The 20,132-nt window shown below is 40.6% G+C and overlaps 1 protein-coding gene across 1 annotated transcript in view; it reads left to right on the plus strand.

Moving 5' to 3' along the window:
• Positions 1–20,132, plus strand: part of PATJ (PATJ crumbs cell polarity complex component) — a 362,302-nt gene that overhangs the window by 261,602 nt on the left and 80,568 nt on the right. Inside the window, exon 31 of the mRNA XM_032839752.1 lies at positions 11,342–11,434. Coding sequence (XP_032695643.1) covers positions 11,342–11,434 — 93 coding nt within the window. The remainder of the gene's footprint in view (positions 1–11,341; positions 11,435–20,132) is intronic.

Genomic DNA, 20,132 nt, shown 5'->3' on the forward strand with positions numbered 1-20,132 from the left:
CTAGATTTTTGGCTTGAGCAATTAGATGGATAGCGGTGCCATTTATTACAGTCTGTTGGAGAATAGCTGTTCTTCAGCAGGGAAGCAGAAATTAAGAGGTCTGTATTAGATAGGTTAAATTTGAGATGCATGTTATACATCCTTCTGGAATAGATTCTACTCATTTTTTTAAAAAACTTGGGTTTTTTTGCTTAATGTAGTGGCCATATTTTAATACACTCTGATTATCCTTTTTTTTTTCCAGCTGACAAATATTTAGATGATGTTCTGATGTCTTGCCAGTATAAGAATACCAAAATAAAGATGATGAGTGTGTGTGAGAGAATTGTTACCAAATAATGCTTTTATTTCTATAGCAAAGATTTCCCCCAAAGTACAATTGCTGAGTCATAAGCTATACAAGTTCAGAATTTTCACTTAGATTGACCACTCGCTACCTGAAAAGACTATGGTGATAGGTATTGACTCCCCACCAATAGCCATTTAGCCAAAGCTTGCCAGCACTGGGACATTCATTCTAGTTGAAACCTAGGGTAGGCAGTTACGGTGGTAGAAAGGAGGGGCCCCAGACCCATACTGTTTCTGTTCAAATCCTAGCATAACTATATTCTAGACACTGGGCCTTGGACAATGCGTTACCTCTTCTGTCATGGCTTTACGTATCTGTAGAAGGGTAACAATAGTTTCGCCTCATAGAGTTGATAAGATTAAATAAGACATATGTATCTTCGTGCCTGACACATGGTGTTTACTCAGTAAACACTAGTACTTAATTCTTCATCTTTTTGTGTTTACAGAATGTCCTATAAATCGTTGGAGGGAGTGGGGAGAATAAGAGGAATTGTTTTAGAATAATTTTTTTCTGTTGTATTGTTAGTTATGAATGTACCCATCAAAATATCCCCTTGGAACTGAATTTTAAGGGGATGATTGAATCTTGTGTCTACTCTGTCGAACACTGTCTTAGAGGCCTTCAAATGTGGTCTCCTGTCCCACTTACATCCAGGCCTTTGAGAGACAGTATTATTATTATTCCCACATTGCAGAAGAAGAGACTGGGGTCTTGAGAGGCTAAGTCGTATGCCCACATGCCCAGAGGTGGGTATGTTATTAGGATCAGCTTCTTCATCTGCACCTACGGGTGTCACCACCCAACAATCATAGACTTGTAAAGAGCAAAGGAGGTAATATATATAAAACATTTAGTACAGCTCAAAGCGGAAAGTACATTTAATAACTGTAAGCTGTTAATTTCTTCAAGTATTTCAGTATATTTAACTCAATTTTTAAGTATATTATACAATATTAGCTACTGTTTTAATATTTGGGGGTTTTTTTTCATGTTTTTAATTGTGCTAACCACAGAAATGGGTTCTAATTATTCAGTCACCAGTAAAAAAATAAAAATATTTATATTATAATTGAATATGTGAATTGAATTATATTATAAAGAGGGTTTTTTAGTTTTTCTCTGAACTATCAGCCTCCAGCAACTGCCAGCAAATGATGAGTGATACCCCTCCTCGGGGTGCTATGTGAAGTCTGAGGTATGCCCTGGGCTCGCATCCACTTCCTTATCCCTTCCCACTTGCCTGTGACGCTCTCACAAGGCCTTTTCCCTCCTCAGCCGTTTCTAGTAAGTACTTAAGCATAACTCATATCTGACATATTGCTGAAAGCACCAGCCCATTTAAATCATAACCAAATAGATGAAATACAACCATAGCATTATTAAGTTGGGCCTGATAATGGTTCAGCACATTGAATAACCATTTTATATACGAATGGGATCTCATGTTCATTTCCTTATTGAGCAAATATTTATTGAGCCCTGACTATGTGTCGGGTACTGTTTTGGACACTGGGGATATGGCAGAGAACAAAATCATGTCATGCAGTCGTGGGCCAGCAGAGCAAACAAGAGTGGTGGCAGAACATCTAATAAGAAGTCTGAAGGTGTGGGTTCTTGTTTTAGCTCTACCAGTCACCTCTTGGGCATCTGACCTTGTTAAGGTAGTTACCCTCTCAAAGCATTGCTTTTTCTTTAAAGCCATGTTCATAACCTCCCCTGGCTGCGTCAGCAGGCAGTCATGAGGATCAAGCACTAAATGTAGGTGAAAGTATTTTAGAATCCGTGTAGCTATATACATATATAAAGGATTATTAGCATTCCTGTTGCTATATTCTTGGTGATTGTATTACTGTGGCAGCTGTATGGTACAGTGATGAAGAACACAAGCTTGGAAGTTGAGCAGATCTGAGTCTTAATCTTTGTTCTGCCATTTACTGGCAGAGTGAACTTGAGCCAGTTAAGGTCCACAAGCTTGCATGTCCTCACATGGAAAGGGAAGATTGATAGTAATAATTACTTCTATGTATTTGTGGAAGAATTGAATCATGTTTATAAAATGCTTAGCATTATTCTTGGCACACAGTAAGAACTCATTTTAGTTGTGATTATACTTATATTATTACAGCCCTCTAGCAAAACTCCCGGCCTCCAGCATCTTCCGTTTTCAGCAGTTGCATGCAACACAGGATTTATTTTCTTAACTGTATTAATGTATGTGTGCTCTTGCTCCAAAACCTTTTATACCTCTTGCCTAGCAGATCTTTGTTTCAAGGTTAGAATTAAGGCTTTGTATTTACCTCCCCAACCTCTACTAATCAGCTTTCTTTTCTCATTAATGCATAATAAAGCACTAGACACTCTCCATCTATCTGTTGATTCCTTCCTTGTACCCCTGCCCCCACTCCCGCAACAGACACACACACATCTTGGTCTCTCCAATACTTATGTCTTTGTTCCTGTTGTTTCTAATACCTGGGTTGCCTTTCCACTTCCTCTTTATTAATCCACAACCAATAGTTCCTTGAAGAATTGTTTTTGGAAGACTCCTCCAAGTTTTCTATGATTCAAAATGAGTAAAATAGGGGCGCCTAAGTGCCTCAGTCACTTAAGCCTCTACCTTTGGCTCAGGTCATGATCCCAGAGCACCTCATCTGACTTCCTGCTCAGCAGGAGATCTGATTCTCCCTCTCCCTTTGTCCTTCTCCCCTGCTCCTGCTCCCTCTCTCTCTCTCTCTCCCAAATAAATAAATAAAATCTTTTAAAAACAATAAAATAATGCCTAGCACTTAAAATATAATAAAATATAATAAATGTGAGATATTATTATGATCACATCATTCCCTTAAGTAATCTTAACTCTCCTTCATAGTTAAATAATGTTCATGGTTCATTTAAAAAATAAAAATTGTCCTTTGTGTGATGCCACCTGGGCCTATAGAAAAGAGGGACCCATTTCTAAAGGAGTTTCTCAACTAAGACTATATTGCTTGTAATTCTCTCACTATCTGATTATTTTAAAAATGTATGACTATAGAGAAAGACAATTATCATATGATCTCACTGATACGTGGAATATAAGAAACAAGGTAGAGGGTCATATGGGAAGAGAGGAAAAAAAGTGAAACAAGACAAAACCAGAGAGGGAGACAAACCATGAGAGACTCTTAATCATAGGAAACAAACTGAGGGTTGCTGGAGGGGAGGGGGGGTAGGGGATGGGGTGGCAGGGGGATGGACATTGGGTATGTGTTGTAATGAACACTGGGTATTATACAAGACTGATGAATCACAGACCTATACCCCTGAAATAAATAATACATTATATATTAATTTAAAAATAATAAATATTTGACCAAGAATAAAAGGCTTCATTAAAAATAAAAAATCTACGACTATATGCACCACACTAAATTGTAGGCTTCTTGCTGGGCTTACTGTCTTCTTGACCACTGCGTTCCCAGAGTCTGGCCTATAGCACTTGCTTAATATTTGTTGAACCAGTAAATGGGGTGAACTATATTTAAGCTTTTCTACTATAGCCTTGATGCTTCAATTCAATGTTGAATACTTCTTACTGATTTAATTTATTATGGTATTTATCAGATATCCACTTTGTAGATCATGTACATAGTCTCTTAACCTCAAAGAACTTCTAGTCTTATAAAGAAAATAAGATATGTATATTACTAAAATAAATGTCCCAAGAGATAAAGCTTTAGGAGGAGTTCAGAGAAGATAATAGTATTTCCTGGTAAGAGAACAGCTATTTCTGTTGTCCATTGGATTTTAAAATAGGAATATGATTAGATAAGAATGTGGGAATAGCACAAACAAAAACATGGAAATAAGAAAAACTGGGATGTGGAATGGGGAGAAGAATCTAAGGGTACAATAATACAAGATGAGGTTTGAAAAATCAATTGAGGTCAAATGAGACAGACTTGAATTTAAATCTCAGAAGGTTTGAATTTCATGTATTCAGCCCTTAGAGTTGTTGAAGGCATTTTGAACAATGAAATAGTCTGATCAGAGCTCTGTTTGAGGTAGGTCGTCTAATAGCAACATCAAGGATGTCTCTGAGAGGGAAACCCAATTAGAAAGCCACTGCTCTGGTCTTTTAAGAGGTGCTCAAAGCTCAAGTATACTTGGGTTGCAAGGTACTTATTCCTTTCCTCGACAAGACAGGATGAATCTTTTAGAATATCTTTATAGAAGCAAGCAACTTCATTTTTTCTTTTTCTCAGAAGTTGTTCTTTTTTGAATACTAAGTGAGACGACACAGGCCTCCCAAAGAATGGACAGGTTGATTACCCAGGGAATGCTATTAGCATAATTCTCATTTTACCTGTAATTGTGCACTGCCTTCCCAGAATTCTGAATAGCCTAGGAAAATATGCTTTATGATGGGGGTAGAATAAAAAAATTTGATTTGTCACATCCAGTCAACATGACTGCAAAAAGAAATATTTGTGAATTTAGACTGGCAAAGAGATGAATAAATCATCCTGTGGTTTTTTTGGAAGAGAGCATTGGGCTTGAGAAATGGGATGGTAAGACCAATATAAGGTGTTTTTTTTTTTGTTTTTGTTTTTGTTTTTTTTTTTTTAATTTGACAGAGATGACAAGTAGGCAGAGAAGCAGGCAGAGAGGAAGGGGAAGCAGGCTTCCTGCTGAGCAAGGAGCCCAATGTGGGACTCGATCCCACGACCCTGGGATCATAACCCGAGCCAAAGGCAGAGGCCTCAACCCACTGAGCCACCCAGGCACCCCATAAGTTTTTTATTTATAAAAAACTTCTTTGTATCAAGGAGGTATAGTTGCCATTTTGTTGTTGTTGTTGTTTAATTTGCTTAGGAAAACAGTTGTATATACTAATATGCTGGTTCATCATGTTAAATGAGGAAAGAGGATAGGGAACAACATTGTAGAGCATTTAACTGATCGGAAGTGTGGCTTTTCCAGTCCGCAGGAACATCCTTGACTAATTTAGCTTTTATTGATAACTTGCTTTCTTCATTTTTTTAAGATTTATTTATTTATTTTAAGAGAGAGCAAGTGTGAGTGGGGGGAGGAACAGAGGGAGAGGGACAAGCAGACTCCCCATTTAGCACAGAGACTGATGCCAGGCTCAATCCCAGGACCCTGACATCATGACCTGAGCCGAAACCAAGAGTTGATGCTTAACTGACTGAGTCACCCAGGGGCGCCTGATAACCCACTTTCAAATAAAAATATAAATTCCTGTTCTCGTGTTCTCACTGTGTAGTTGAGGGAAACTATAGGTAAATAGAGGGTATGAAAAAATTAAGTAGTATAAAAATAAAATCTATCATCACTATATGTAGATTTTGAGGAACCCAGGGGAGGGAATTTAGAACTTCCTGAAGGTTTGGAAAGGACTTCTCTGAGGATTGAACAACCTTTTTTATCATCTTTTTTCTTTTTATTTATTTATTTATTTATTTACTTATTTATTTTGGTGTAAAGGCTGTGTTAGGCATACATTCAGGTGTCTTGCTTTTTCTTTTTATTCATCTTGAAAACATAATTCACCACAGAAGCTACTATCTGTGGTCTTCATGGGGAAAGGTCATTGTCCTTGAGCCCTTGAGCAGCCTTGGCGGCACAGGCAGCTTTGGACAGGTGGTTTGAGGATCAGCAAGAAAGGAAGGGAACACCCAGCTACCCAAATTAGCTGAATCATCTTGGGTGTCACTGGGCCACCATCCATCAGCCAGATGGTCTTCAAACCACCGTGATGTAATTGTGCTTTGGAAGTCATGCTTGCTGACCTATTTTCCTCTTCCCATCCCTGCCTGATTCCTGATTTCTAAGCTCCTGGTCAGAGGGGTATTTTAAAGGTTGCCTAACACATGTGAGCCATTCTTTTCTCAAACAGAACCCACATTGTTTCATTCTGTGCCTCATTTAAGCATGAAAACTCTTCGCTAAGCGGTCACTCTCCTAGGAAAGCCCATGCTTTTATTGCTAACCTCTCTCAATTCCAACTTCCTTTTTTGCCTGACTCCTTTCCATCTAGATTTTGACTTCAAACCCTCATCTATGGAACCATCTCAAACTAACCCAGTAACTAAAAACAGAGGTAAAGCTTTAGACGGGGTTCATGGTAGAGTTAATTAGAGCATTGACTTTGAAATGAGAGAGACCTAGGATGAATACAAAGAAGGATCAGACAAAGGAAACGAATGAGCCACAGATGTTGGATTCAAAGATCTTTCAGCCTCATCGGGGAACATACATAATTAGGATACAAAGGAGATAAGTGATGTAGGAAGTTCAGGTAAAATGTTAAGTGAGGTTAGAGGAAGAAGAGATGTCTGTAGCTAAGGAAAAGGAAAGGATTTATGGAGTAAGTGACATTTGAGATTTGGCTTTGTGTGATAATTCTGTAGGTATAGATATAAAGGATATTCTCTTTTGTTTTTATCCAAATCTTAAAAGATCTACAGCCCATTTGTAATCTCGACTGTCTTGCCCACGTTTTCTTACATTTTCAGAGCTGAAGCATCAGACACCTGGTTTCTCTCTGACTTCAGTATTCATTTTATAAAGACCAAGAAAACCTCACTTGTGTACTCACATTGCCGAGAAATGTAAAAGAATCCTCTGACTTATTTACAAAGCACTTTGCTTTCCCCCAAGAAGACATGTGCATAATTAGATGAATGACATCAGCTGGCCACCATCCTGGTGAAAATCCTCTCATTTGGGATCAGAGGAACCCCCTTTGTATTTCTTCTATAATTCAATGTGCTGCAGTTACAAACACTGAATGTCTCAAAGCCTTGGTGAGATAGCATAGCCCCCCCCACACACAAGCCACCCCCTGTCCCAGGGCTTCTTCGGGGCTCACCACAGCTTAGAGAAGCAGACACATGAAATACTTGGGGGCATTAAAGGTTTCCCATAGAATTGAAAGGTCCCACAATAATGGGTCCGTGATCAAAGGAGCGAGACTGATTCAAAGCGAAGGTCAAGCAAAGCTTTATTTCACACCAAGCATCGAGAATCAAACCGACCAGCCGGGGCTGTCTCTTACAAAGAGGAGACCCCTCCCTGCCTTACAGACTCACTTTTATAGATAGAGCAAAGTCCATGTGGTTGGGCCTGGCCACACACAGGTGGCCAATGAGATTGTAACACACAGAGAAAGCTGCATAGTCATGCTAGGTCACCCACAGGTGGCCAATTGAATTACAATTTACCTTAGTAGATTTTTGAACTAGCCTATCACCTTGGTCAGAATTGGCGCCCAAAAGGCAGGACCCACACTCCTTGGTTGCTAGGGAGACAGTATGTGCGCCCCACTGATTAGATATCTCCACCTGGCCAGACCTTCCCTTGTATCTGGGCTTTGTTACCTGGGACTGGTTTCTGGAACTTGCTTTTAAGTAAGTTCCCGGGGTGGGGGGTGGGCGGGGGGCAGGGTCAGTTTAAGTTTAACTGCATAAACAACAAAATCACTGTTTAACCCGATGGAATCTCTCTGGCTAAATAGGCCCTTGTAGAATAAGTCTTGGTTTTTAAAAGTGTAATCGAGGGGCGCCTGGGTGGCTCAGGTGGTTAAGCATCTGCCTTCCGTTCAGGTCATGATCCCAGAGTCCTTGGATCAAGCCCCACTTGTGGCTCCCTGCTCAGTGAGGAGTCTGCTTCTCCCTCTGCCAGCCACTCCTGCTTGTGCTCTCTCTCTCTGTGTCAAATAAATATTTTTTAAAAATAAAAGTGTAATTTGTTTCTTCTGAATTTTTCTCTCCATAGAACTTACCGCTGTCTAAAATGCTGAAAATCAATATATTCTTTAGCTTAGTTTCTTAACTTGAGCATATTTATTTCATATGGTGACTTCTTGATTACCCAAAATTCACTGAGAGGAGGCTGTTCTACCTAATGAAACTTTCTGGTTAACCAATGCTAAAAAGGTTTAACAATTAGTGATCTGATAATGATGAGGTTTTTTTAAGATTGTGAATCCTGTTTTCTATAAGATTAGTTATCAACACTCAGTGCTGACAAGAAATAAAGAGAGAAGAAAAAAACAAGAGCATCATTTACTTAGGGCCTAGAGCATAGTTAACCAGAACAGCACCTTTGATGTCAGTCTTTCCTAGCTTTGAATCCTGGGTTCACCTCTCACTGGCTAGGCAAGTTCATTTAAAATGTATCCTCTTCCCATGAATGAATTGGAATGACTTTGGTACATACTCATGAGGTTGTTCTGAAGACTCCACTGAACAAGGGATAGATAAAGAACCTGTCTCAACAAAAAGCTGGAAGCAAATTAATTCACCTGGTGTTGCACTAATAGACATTTTGCATGTTAATTTATTAATCTTTAAGGTAACCTATGGGGTAGTATTTTTATTTTTATTTTTTTTTTAAGATTTTATTTATTTATTTGTCAGACAGAGATCACAAATAGAGAGGCAGGCAGAGAGAGAGAGAAGGAAGCAGGCTCCCCGCCAAGCAGAGAGCCCGACTCGGGGCTCCATCCCAGGACCCGGGATCACAACCCGAGCTGAAGGCAGAGGCCTTAACCCACTGAGCCACCCAGGTACCCCTGGGGTAGTATTTTTAATCTGGTACTTTTATCTGTGCTTTAAAAATAACTGTTCAGACTTAAAACCTTCCTGAAAGTCATATAGTTCTAATTTGCAGGTTGAGATTTGAACCTGGATCTGAGCAATTTAACATTCATGCTTTTTTTTTCCCCCCTTAGTTTTGTGGGGTTTTTTTTTTTTTTTCGGTTGGTTGGTTTTGGGGGGGGTTGTTTGTTTTTAGTAATCTTTACAGCCAGTGGGGAGCTCAAACTCATGACTCTGAGATCAAGAGTTGCATGCTGTTCCAACTGAGTCAGCGAGGTGCCCCTATGCTACTTTCTCTGTTAGATTTTTTTTTTCTTTTAGATATTTCTTATAGCTCTCCTTTATTTCTTAAACTTGGAATAATACATACAAATTCATCTGTAATCAAACAGTATAGAAATAACTAATGCAACAGTTCCCCGTTCTTTAATACTATTCCCCAGAAGTAAGCAATTAAAAAATTTGTCCTATATGCTGACAAGTATTTTCCTGCATGTGTATCTATATATGTGTATATTTTGTAATTTTTTTCTTTTTTTTTTTAAAGATTTTATTTACTTATTTGACAGAGAGAGAGAGATCACAAGTAGGCAGAGAGGCAGGCAGAGAGAGAGGAGGAAACAGGCTCCCAGCCAAGCAGAGAGCCCGATGCGGGGCTCAATCCCAGGACCCTGAGATCATGACCTGAGCTGAAGGCAGAGGCTTAACCCACTGAGCCACCCAGGCGCCCCTTGTAATATTTTTCTGAAAAATTGTTCAAACCTACATTCTTTCAATGGCATGTAAAAATTTCTCTTTCTCTACATTATCAATATTGAATGTTCTTTCTATTCTCTTGTCCGTTCAATAGATGAAAGAACACTATATCTTTGCTTCAGTTTGTGCTACTTAAATTACAAGGATGAGGTTGAATGTCCCAAGATCAAAACTATTTTCTCTCCAAACAGTCCCACCGTATCTGTAGTAATGCCAAAATGGTGGTGTTTTAACATAAAAATCCAAATAAATACAATGTAGATACTCTATGTATCATCCTGTTCTCCCTTATGTACCCTCAGAAAATAAACTTCTGAATTAAGTATAACATTTAATATGTTACAGTTCAATTGAGGAGATACTGAATGTGTTTTGGAATTTTATTTATTTATTTTAATTTATTCATTTATTTGAGAGAGAGAGAACATATGTGCACACACAAGCTGGGGGAGGGACAGAGGGAGAAGATCTCAAGCAGACTGCCCATTGAGCATGGAACCTGACACAGGGCTCAGTGCCAGGATCCTGAGATTATGACCTGATCCAAAATCAAGAGTTTGCCACTTAACCACCTGAGCCACCCAGGAGCCCCTGTTTTGGAATTTTAATGGGCCTTATTCTTAAAGATGTCTCATTTATTTTAAATAAATATTTTTAGAATTTTGCAGAAAATAACTGTCAAGGAAACAACTGTCCATGCACTGGTTTACCCAGGATTTGTCCAGTGTTTTTCATGCACCAGAGGTAGTTTTAGGTACTTGGGTTTCAGAGATAAACAGGATAAATAGTGTCTTATCTCAAGTAGTTTAATCTTCACGGAGATAAACAAGCATCTCAGAAAGTTTTGGCCAGAGGGAATAGAAGTGCTAACTGGCTGAAATGTTAATAAATATTTGAGGTCTCAGGTGAAGGCTGCTAAGAATAAGACTGTACTTAGGTCAGGTTGATGCAGTGGCCCACGTTTGCCGTCAGAGTCCACTTTTTCCATCTCCAACTTTGTCATTCACAGTATCAGCTTCATCTCAAGGCTGGTTTCCTCAGGACTGTGGGATTGCTGCACATGGCAATTTGAGCTTCATGCTTTCTTGTTAATGTGGAAGGTGGGAGGGGACTTCTTGTGGTTCTTTTAAGACAAAGGAGGAACTGGAGGACCTTCCTGGCTCAGTCTGTGGAGCATGCAACTCTTGAGCTAGGGATTGTGAGTTCAAGCCCCACACTAGGTATAGAGATTACATAAAAAGTAAAAATCTTTAAAAAAAAAAAAAAACTTTTCTAGAAGTTTCTTTGTGTCTCATTGAGCAGAACTGGATCACATACCCACTCCTGACAACAACAGAGAACAACAACAACAGAGACTAGGGAACAACAACAACAACAGAGAATAGGGAACAGCTTTTTCTAAGACATATCCATAAGGTGCAGGGACAGATCTGGGTGCGGGGGGTGGGTAGGAGGAGAAGTTGTGGGGATGGCCTTCTAATGGAAAGGAGGAAGCTAGGAATGGCCACTAGAGAGGAAACAGTATCTACAACAATAATAAAATAAGCTATTGTGGTTGAGTATCTATATAGTTCTGGGCAGTGTGAGTGAAGAAAAACATCTTCATCATTTTCTTCTTAATGTGCCGTAGGATCAGAGTGGTACGGAACCTGTTAGCAGTGAGGATGATGGCAGTCTCGAAGTTGGTATTAAACAATTGCCTGAAAATGAAAGCTCCAAACTGGTGAGAATCCTCAGTGTTTTTCATCCAATGTTCTTTTTTAAAGGTGCATCATGTATATTTTGTACCACCATGGAAAGGATCAACTTGCATTTTATTTACTTCTCTAGAAATCTTGATCTCAGAGCTAGTAGAAGCTTTTCCATGTGGAGTGACCCATTAATTCCAACAAATAGAATATTCTGCTATTTTCTTCATGCCTGAATTGTGCTGTTTGGGAAAAAAGAAGCAATTTCTCTTTTAATCTTCTCAGTATGGCTTCTTTAAGGGTGTAGGTCTATCCTCAATTAGTCCATAAAGGCACAGAAAAAGATGTTAAATTTATTCCACTGATTCTTAGTAAAAGATGGTTAAACTCACCAAGGGGCTCGAGCATTAGAAGTGAGTCAGGTTTGTTTTAAGTTGTTTATTTTTATTATTATTATTATTATTTTAGTAATCTCTACATCCATCATGGGGCTCGAACTCACAACACAGAGATCAAGAGTCACATGTTCTTCCAACTGATCCAGCTAGCTGCCCCCAAGAGAGTCGGTTTTAGAGAACCCTCTCTCCTTATATATTTTAATGCTTAATATTTTATTTCATATTTATTCAACTTTTACTGTGTATTGGGTACTGTCCTGCGTGCTACATTAATTTCCTCATCCTTACAATGCAGGTAGCGATAACTTTCTTTTACACACAAAGAAACTGAGGGCTTATGATGTTCACTAACTTGCCAGAGGCCACTCACTAGAATGTGGTAAGACCCAGAGATTCACCCCTGTTCAGTTGCCTCCCATGCTTTCATTCACAATCCGTCTTTTTGTTTTGCAGCCTTATACTTACAGGGTTAGACTGCAAGTTCCAGAAAGAAATGCGGGCTTTTTTCTCTCTATTTCAAAATGTCTTACAAATCTCAAAGAATTATCACTTGGGAGGGTCACCCTGATTTTATGGCAGCACAGAGTTGTTCATTTTACTTCAGGGAGTTTGAGAAATCATTTATCTTCTTTCAACTTTTAGAAAATGTATATTGGGACTGTCTTAAATTCTGTGTCCTAGAAAAGAAACTGATTCTTTCAAGCTGAAGGGAAAGGACGTTTCAGCAAAAATGGAAATGACAGTGGGCTACTCCTGGGCAAATTGTAAATGGGACACAAGAACTCTGGCGTCAAAACACTGGGACTAACAGATTATAACCATTGTTCTTAAAGAAGATGTTCCAAGGTTACACTGTTCCTTCTCTAAAAGATAAACAGCATATTTGCCTTGGAAGGAGAGTGAGTAACATCAACAAAGTTTGAACTCAAAGCTCCTTCATTTAAAAACACTACGAACGTGGTTGTTTTGGGCACTGTATCTCCAAGATAGGTTAGGGGAAAGTCTTATAAAACAACAGGGTTTTGTAAGTAGGGGCCTACAACGCAGTCCACAGAAGAAATGGTAAAAAAGGGTGAAAACACTTCCTTGCTTGCCAGAAAAGTCTGGTAATCCAAAGAGATTCACTTGAAGGCTATAGGCAACCGCCATCCAATACCCACTTGCTGTTCCCAAGAAAGCAATGCCCAGTGATGGGGTTCCAAATGTCAAGACAATTGAAGGGACCCACTCTCAGGCACAGGATTTGAAGGACTGCGGGTAATTTATAGATACTGTTTTATACTGCATTTCACTAAAATGGAAGCCTTCCCTTACCCACTGACTGCTGTCTCTCTTTTTGCTTCCCCTCCCCTCCTCACCTCCCTCTCTTTTTAATATTACAATTCTTACTGTTTCCAGTAGAATCTATACATGGTCTACTTAAGGGAGGAAAGATAGCCTAAATTTAAACAACTTTAATAGATAAATACAAATGGCCTGCCATAAAACATTAGTCAAAAGTGTGGTCTTGGGTGAGTTACTTGACCTTACCAACCCGCAGTTTTCTCACCTGAGGAAGAAGAGTAATCAGGATGTTAGGAGGAAACAAATGGACTATATGATAATAAATCATGCAGTAGAGTGTAGGACAAATAGTTGGTGTTTAGCAAGTTCATTCATTAATTCAACAAATACTTGCTGAATGCCATTTGTTCCAGGCACTAGAGATATAATAGTGAACAAAATGTAGAAAAATGCCTGCTCTCAGGGCGCAGAAGTGGCACCGTTCATTAAGCATCTGACTTCATTTTGGCTCAGGTCATGATCTCAGGGTTGTGAGCTTGAGCCACACAGAGCCCCACATCAGGCTCCACACTGAGACTTGCTCATCCCTCTGCCCATTCCCCCCCCATAAATAAATAATTTTTTTTTTTAATGCCTGCTCTCATGGGGACTCTCTTCAGGATGAGTTGGGGGAGGAGCATAGATAATAAATTAGCAAAATAATAGATTGGATCATAAGAAATTGCCTTTTTTGTAGGTAAGAATTTCATATGGTGCAACCTGATGTGTTCTCTTGTTACAAAGAATTAATAGCTGTTAATTGTCACTAGTTATCATGATTATTTCTATTACAAGATTGGTGCAAGGGTTGCTACTCCATCCTAGGATTGTTGGCCAGTGCATCTTGTCAGAGGACAGCATGTGATCTCTGTGGGTCTTGACTCATTTCTGTTTATGTCAAGACAGTTGGAAACACTAAGCCGTTAACCCTCTAAAAGTTGCTTCCTTGCTGGGGTCATCTGTCTGTCTCATCAGGCACTATGCCGGCCCCTATAGGACTGAGCAGGAGAAACACCAGCCTTGCTCTTCAGAAGTTGACCCTCTAGAACCACTGAGGATAACAGAATTTGTATCTGGAAAATCATACATGCAGAAGTATAGTAGAGAGAGAGAGAAGAAAAACAACACTATGATGCGTGTGTTCAAAAGTAGAAAGAAGACCATCTCAGTCAGGGATTAAGGAAGGTTTCCTGGAATTGTGGCCTTTAAGGTAAACCTCCAAAGATGAGAAGGCAACGGACTGGTGAGGTTGGCATAGAGGAGGTTTACCAGTTGAGTCAGTGCGGATGATGGAGTAGCACATGAGTGTTGGGCATTTGTGGGACAACAATGAGCGATACAGTTTGAACAGTGGACTCAAAGAGCTGAAGGGACTATATGCTGTGAATTATCGATGAACTTATTCGTCTTCATGTGCTCAGTGCTCAGTCCATGTCCCAGTAGCTACATGGATTTGGGTAGACACAAGGTGCTACCTAGGAGAAACTACTTCAGAGAGCTGTTAAGTTTTTCGAGACTATCTGTTTCCAGAGCTAAGACTAAGTCATGGGTCAGCATATTCCATGACTGTTTCCGCTGTTCAGTCATGGTTGGCTTTGGTCCACATCTCAGTAGTCCCCAGATTTCACATCTGAGGGGTTTATAATAACTTCAGTGGGTATTGGGTTTCTCTCAAATATTTTTAAAGGGTGAATAACTTGTTTTTAGACAACTCATCAGATGATGGTTTGTGAAACGTAGATTTCAGTTGTGAGAGACTGGAGGCAGGGAAGTGTCTGGAATCTATTTCAGAAGTCTAGGTGAGAGCCTGTTAAAACTATTTTTTAAGCCTTTTGAAAGGAACTTTTAAAAAGCTATCTGCACAGAGCTTTGCGATTTGTAAAACAAAGTGTCATTATCTCATTAGCTTAATGTTTTAATATCTAAATTTTTTCTAAAATGATACTTTGTGATCTTATTCAATTTTATCCCCAAATAACCCTGTGTAAAAAGTAGAGCAGGAATTATTTATCCCAGATTTACAGATGAGACCTTAATCTGCTTAGCGAAGGATCACAAAACGGGAAATTGGAAGAGCTCTGTCTCATCCTGAAGGGGCTTTGACTCCTCGGTATCTTGACATAGAAGGTCATGAATCCCTAAAGTATTATCTTAATCTTTTGGATATCAACCTACTTTTTTTTTTTTAAGATTTTATTTATGTATTTGTCAGAGAGAGAGAGAGAGTGAACACAGGCAGACAGAGTGGCAGGCAGAGGAAAAGGGAGAAGCAGGCTCCCCGCCCAGCAAGAAACCCGATGTGGGACTTGATCCCAGGACGCCGGGATCATGACCTGAGCCCAAGACAGCCGCTTAACCAACTGAGCCGCCCAGGTGTCCCAATCAACCTACTTTTTAAAAAAGATTTTACTTATTTGAGAGAGAAAGAGTGAGGGGGAGCATGGGGTGGGGAGGGGGGAGAGGTGGATGGAGAGGGAGAAGCAGACTCCCCACCAAGCAGGGAGCCTGACGTGGGGCTCAATGCCAGGACCCTGAGACTTAACCGACTGAGCCACCCAGGCGCCTCTCAGCCTATGTTTTTATCATGTTGAGAGTATCTGCATTTATATAATATACTCTTTTGAAGCAGTATAACTAAATTATCAAGAGTACAGACATCGGAGCCAGACTACTTGAATTCAGATCCTGACTCTACCATTGACTACCGATATAATCTTAGGCACAGAACCTTTCTGTGCCTCAGTTTCTGCATCTGTGAAATGGGAGAAAGAAACCACAATGGTGAGACCTGAGGAGGGCCAGCTATCCAGTACTATGCAGAACCATGCCAGAGTGCACTAGAGTCAATGTACAAGGGTGAGTCATTAATAGCAATGATGCTGTTATTCCAATTAAAACATTTAGTGTTAGCCACATAAGGATTAGCTGTTGTGAGCGAAGCATTAGGTGTAACTTAAAAAACTGAAGTGAATTGTTCAGCCTGAAAAATCTAAATGCTGATCATAATAGGCAGTATGTATTGAATGCCTGTGTGCTAAACGTTATTCTAAGCTCATTTACGTAACAGTCCTATGAGGTTAGTACTAGTATTATCCCCATTTAAGAGATGAGGAAACTGAGGCACTGAGACACTAAATAATCACCCAGTGATGGGGAGGGGTCTGGGTGGCTTAGTCGGTTGAGCATGCAGACTCTTGGTTTCCGCTCAAGTCTTGATCTCAGGGTCCTGGGATTGAGCTCTGCGCCAGGGGCTCCACGCTCAGAGGGAAGTCTGCTTGAACAGTCTCTCCCTCTGCCCCTCTCCTCCTCAAATAAATAAATCAATCTTAAATGAAATATATTATGGGTCCTGCTTTACTGACAAGGTCCTAAGGCTATGACGTGGCTAGTATGTTCCTAAGGTCTCGCAGCAGGTAAGTGGGATGGCTGGAACTCAAACCCAGTTATTTTTGCCTGGAAATCCTGTCGTCTTCTCGTTGTATGGGTCACATAGACAACATTTCTAGAATATCAAAAATACCACTGTGTGGTCTGTTTGCTCGAGCAACAAATACTAATCGAGTGTGGCTTGCTGTTTGCAGAAGATTCAGTGATGAGCAGAACTGTTAGAGCTTCTTAAAGAGCTTGAGATGTCTGAGGCCAAGTGTTCCCATCAGCTTGCCATCTCTAGAAATTCGGTGGCTAGTGGGAAGAAAGGAGCCAGGGAAGGAAAAGAGGAGATAGTACTGTTTTCTTCTAAGTAGCTAACCTCTGTTTTTGCTGCCTCCTTTGGGTCTCTAACCCTGTTGGATATTAGGATTTTCTGCCTTGAAATAAAACCAGCTTACTTTTTCTTTTGTTCTTGTCTGTCTCCGTCTCCATGCTGTTCTAGATATTAACAGCCAGTAAAATCATTTTAAAGCAACTAGCTCACAACAAAATAATAAAAAGACAAATAACTCAGTTTAAAAAAATGGGTGAGGGGGTGCCTGAGTGGCTCAGTTGGTTAAGTGACTGTCTTTGGCTCAGGTCATGATCCTAGAGTCCCAGGATCGAGTTTGGCATCGGGCTCCCTGCTGAGCGGGGAGTCTGCTTCTCCCTCTGACCTCTCCCCTCTTATGCCCTCTCTCTCTCACTCTCTCTCTCAAATAAATAAATAAAATCTTTTTTTTAAAGTGGACAAGAACCTGAATAAGCATTTCTCTAAAGATCTACAAATGGCCACTAAGCACGTGAGAGGATGTTCAACCTCATTAACCATTAGGTAACTAAATACATATCAAAACCACAGTGAGGGGGCTCCTGGGTGGCTCTGTGGGTTAAGCCACTGCCTTCAGCTCAGGTCATGATCCCTGGGATGGAGTCCCGAATCGGGCTCCTTGCTTGGCAGGAAGCCTGCTTCCCCCTCCCTCTCTGCCTGCCACTCTCCTGCTTGTGTACTCGCTCACTCTCTCTCTCTCTGACAAATAAATAAAATATTAAACACACACACACACATACACACACACAATGAAATACACTTTACACCTACTAGGAGGACCGTACTCAGAAAGACAGATAATAGCAAGTGTTGGCAAGGATGGGGAGTGATTGGAACTCTCATACATCGCTAGTGAGAATATAAAGTAGCATTGCCAGTTGAGAAAACCGTTTGCAGTTCTTCACAATATGAAGCATATTTATATCATCATACCATAATTTCGCTCCTAGGTGTACACCCAAGAGGAATGAAAGAAAACCAATCCACACAAAAACTTGTACACCAGTGTTCATAGCAGCATTTTTCATAAGAGCCCCAAAATGGAAACAGCCTAAATGTCTACCAGCTGAATAAATGAAATGTGGTACATTATGCAGTGGAATATGAGCAGTAGGAGATCATGAAGCTCTGATACATGATGCTGCGGCCACATGGTGTGTGTGTGAAATGTCAAGAGGAGACATACAGACAGAGACAGACAATAGATCAGTGGTTGCCTGTGGCTGGGGGTGTGGGCAGGGAATGGGAGTGACCCTGATGGGTACAGGATTTCTTTCTGAGGTTATGAAAAGGTTCTAAACTTAGATTGTGATGATATTTGTACAACTCTGCAAAAACCATAGTACTGTATATTTGAGATGGGGGGTATTTTGTGGTATGTTAATTATATCTCAATAAAGATACTCTTAAAAAACAAGAGCAGTGGGGCACCTGGGTGGCTCAGTGGGTTTAAGCCTCTGCCTTCGGTTCAGGTCATGACCTGGGATCAAGCCCTGCATCGGGTTCTCTGCTCAGCAGGGAGCCTGCTTCCCCCTCTCTCTCTGCCTGCCTCTCTGCCTACTTGTGATCTCTCTCTATGTCAAATAAACAAATAAAATCTTTAAGAAAAAAAAAAAAGGGAGCAATATGAGAGAAGTAAAAATATAGATAATCCACAAAGTGAAATCAAATGAGCAATGCTGAGGTAACCTCTAGAAACAGATTCGGTTAAATAAGTATATAGTCTTTCCACCGTTTGGGATTATTTACCAGTTCAATAATCCCTGGTAGAAAAGATTGTTTGTCCATCAAAATTAAAGCCTGACTTTGTCTTACAAATTCTCACAGTCTGCCTGTTATTGCATTCTGTGCTAGATCCTAGAACGATGCTACATAAGGTAAACAGACAAACTCTCTTCCTGTGTTGTTCACAATTTTCATGGCAGATGGACGTCATTCAGATAATGTCACAAGTAGAATGAAATCTCAGCTTTGATCAGAGCTAAGAACTAGAGGTGCTTGGTGCTAAGGGAGCACAGAAGGGGATTGGACGTTGTAAGGGAGGGCTTTCCCAGGGAAACGAACTGAGATCGGAAGAAGCTGACGCTACTGGGAATGTGGTGAAGAAGAAAGAAGGAAGGGTGCTAGGTGATGGTAGACTCTCGGGGAGTCCGGTGAACTGAGCATATGAAAGTGCACGGTCGCCAGCCTTGGTGAGAGACCCCAACTGGAGCCAGGCCATGTTAGCGAGGTGATCCCTATGCTGAGAGCAGTGGGAGGCCCCAAGGGCTCTAGAAGGTGACTGCACTGGAGCTGCCACGTGGTGACTAGCTTGGACCGGGGCCAGGCTGGACACCGCCTGACGAGCTGAAAGTTCATTGTAGCAGTGGCCGTCCACAAGAGACGCCAACGGCTGTCTATCCTCATACTCTGTGTAAAGGTTTTAATAAACAGCAAGGAAATACAAGTTCCACAGAAGACTGCCAGTAAATTACCTTTCTTGCCCTCAGTATGCAAACCTTCTGCTATATATATTTTTTAAAACTTTCTCTGAACGCAGGTTTAGAGCTATTTAAATGGCAACAGATGACTGTCTGGGTCTTGAGAACCAGCATCATCCCAGGACTTGGTCAGCAGCCCAAGAGAAACCTGTGAGGAAATGCCCCCAACAGATGTGCTCAGTGTTCTTTCCCCAATTCTTTTTTTTTTTTTTTTTTAATTTATTTATTTATTTATTTATTTGACAGAGAGATCACAAGTAGGGAGAGAGGCAGGCAGAGAGAGGGGGGGAAACAGGCTCCCTGCTGAGCAGAGAGCCTGTTGCGGGGCTCGATCCCAGGACCCTGAGATCATGACCTGAGCTGAAGGCAGAGGCTTACCTCACTGAGCCACCCAGGCGCCCCATCTTGCCCCAATTCTTGAAACTGCTTCGCATCAATGTAGTCTTTGTGCCTGTGTGTCCAGTGGCCCTTGTCATCACAGATCTGATACAGCAGCCTCAATAACATTTTAGATTTCTCAAAAGTTTTCAAAATGTTTAGATTTCTTTTTCCAGCTGTCTGCAGTGTATTCTTGCTGTTGTCTTTCATTATGGGATATTTCCGATCCTTAGGGCAAGAGTAGAAAAATGAGAGTATTTCAGTGAGCTCAGGGTGGCATTCAACCTGTGGGTTCTTTGTGGAGATTTGGGAATGTACGGGGTAGCAAGATGCCAGAGGAAGCATGAGTCTTTTCTGAATTCACTATCGCTAACTTCAATGAGCCATGACATGGAAATTCATGCCATAACTGGCC

The sequence above is a fragment of the Lontra canadensis genome, unplaced genomic scaffold (assembly GCF_010015895.1).
Source record: "Lontra canadensis isolate GAN:19392208 unplaced genomic scaffold, GSC_riverotter_1.0 scaffold109, whole genome shotgun sequence".
Classification (NCBI taxonomy): domain Eukaryota; kingdom Metazoa; phylum Chordata; class Mammalia; order Carnivora; family Mustelidae; genus Lontra; species Lontra canadensis.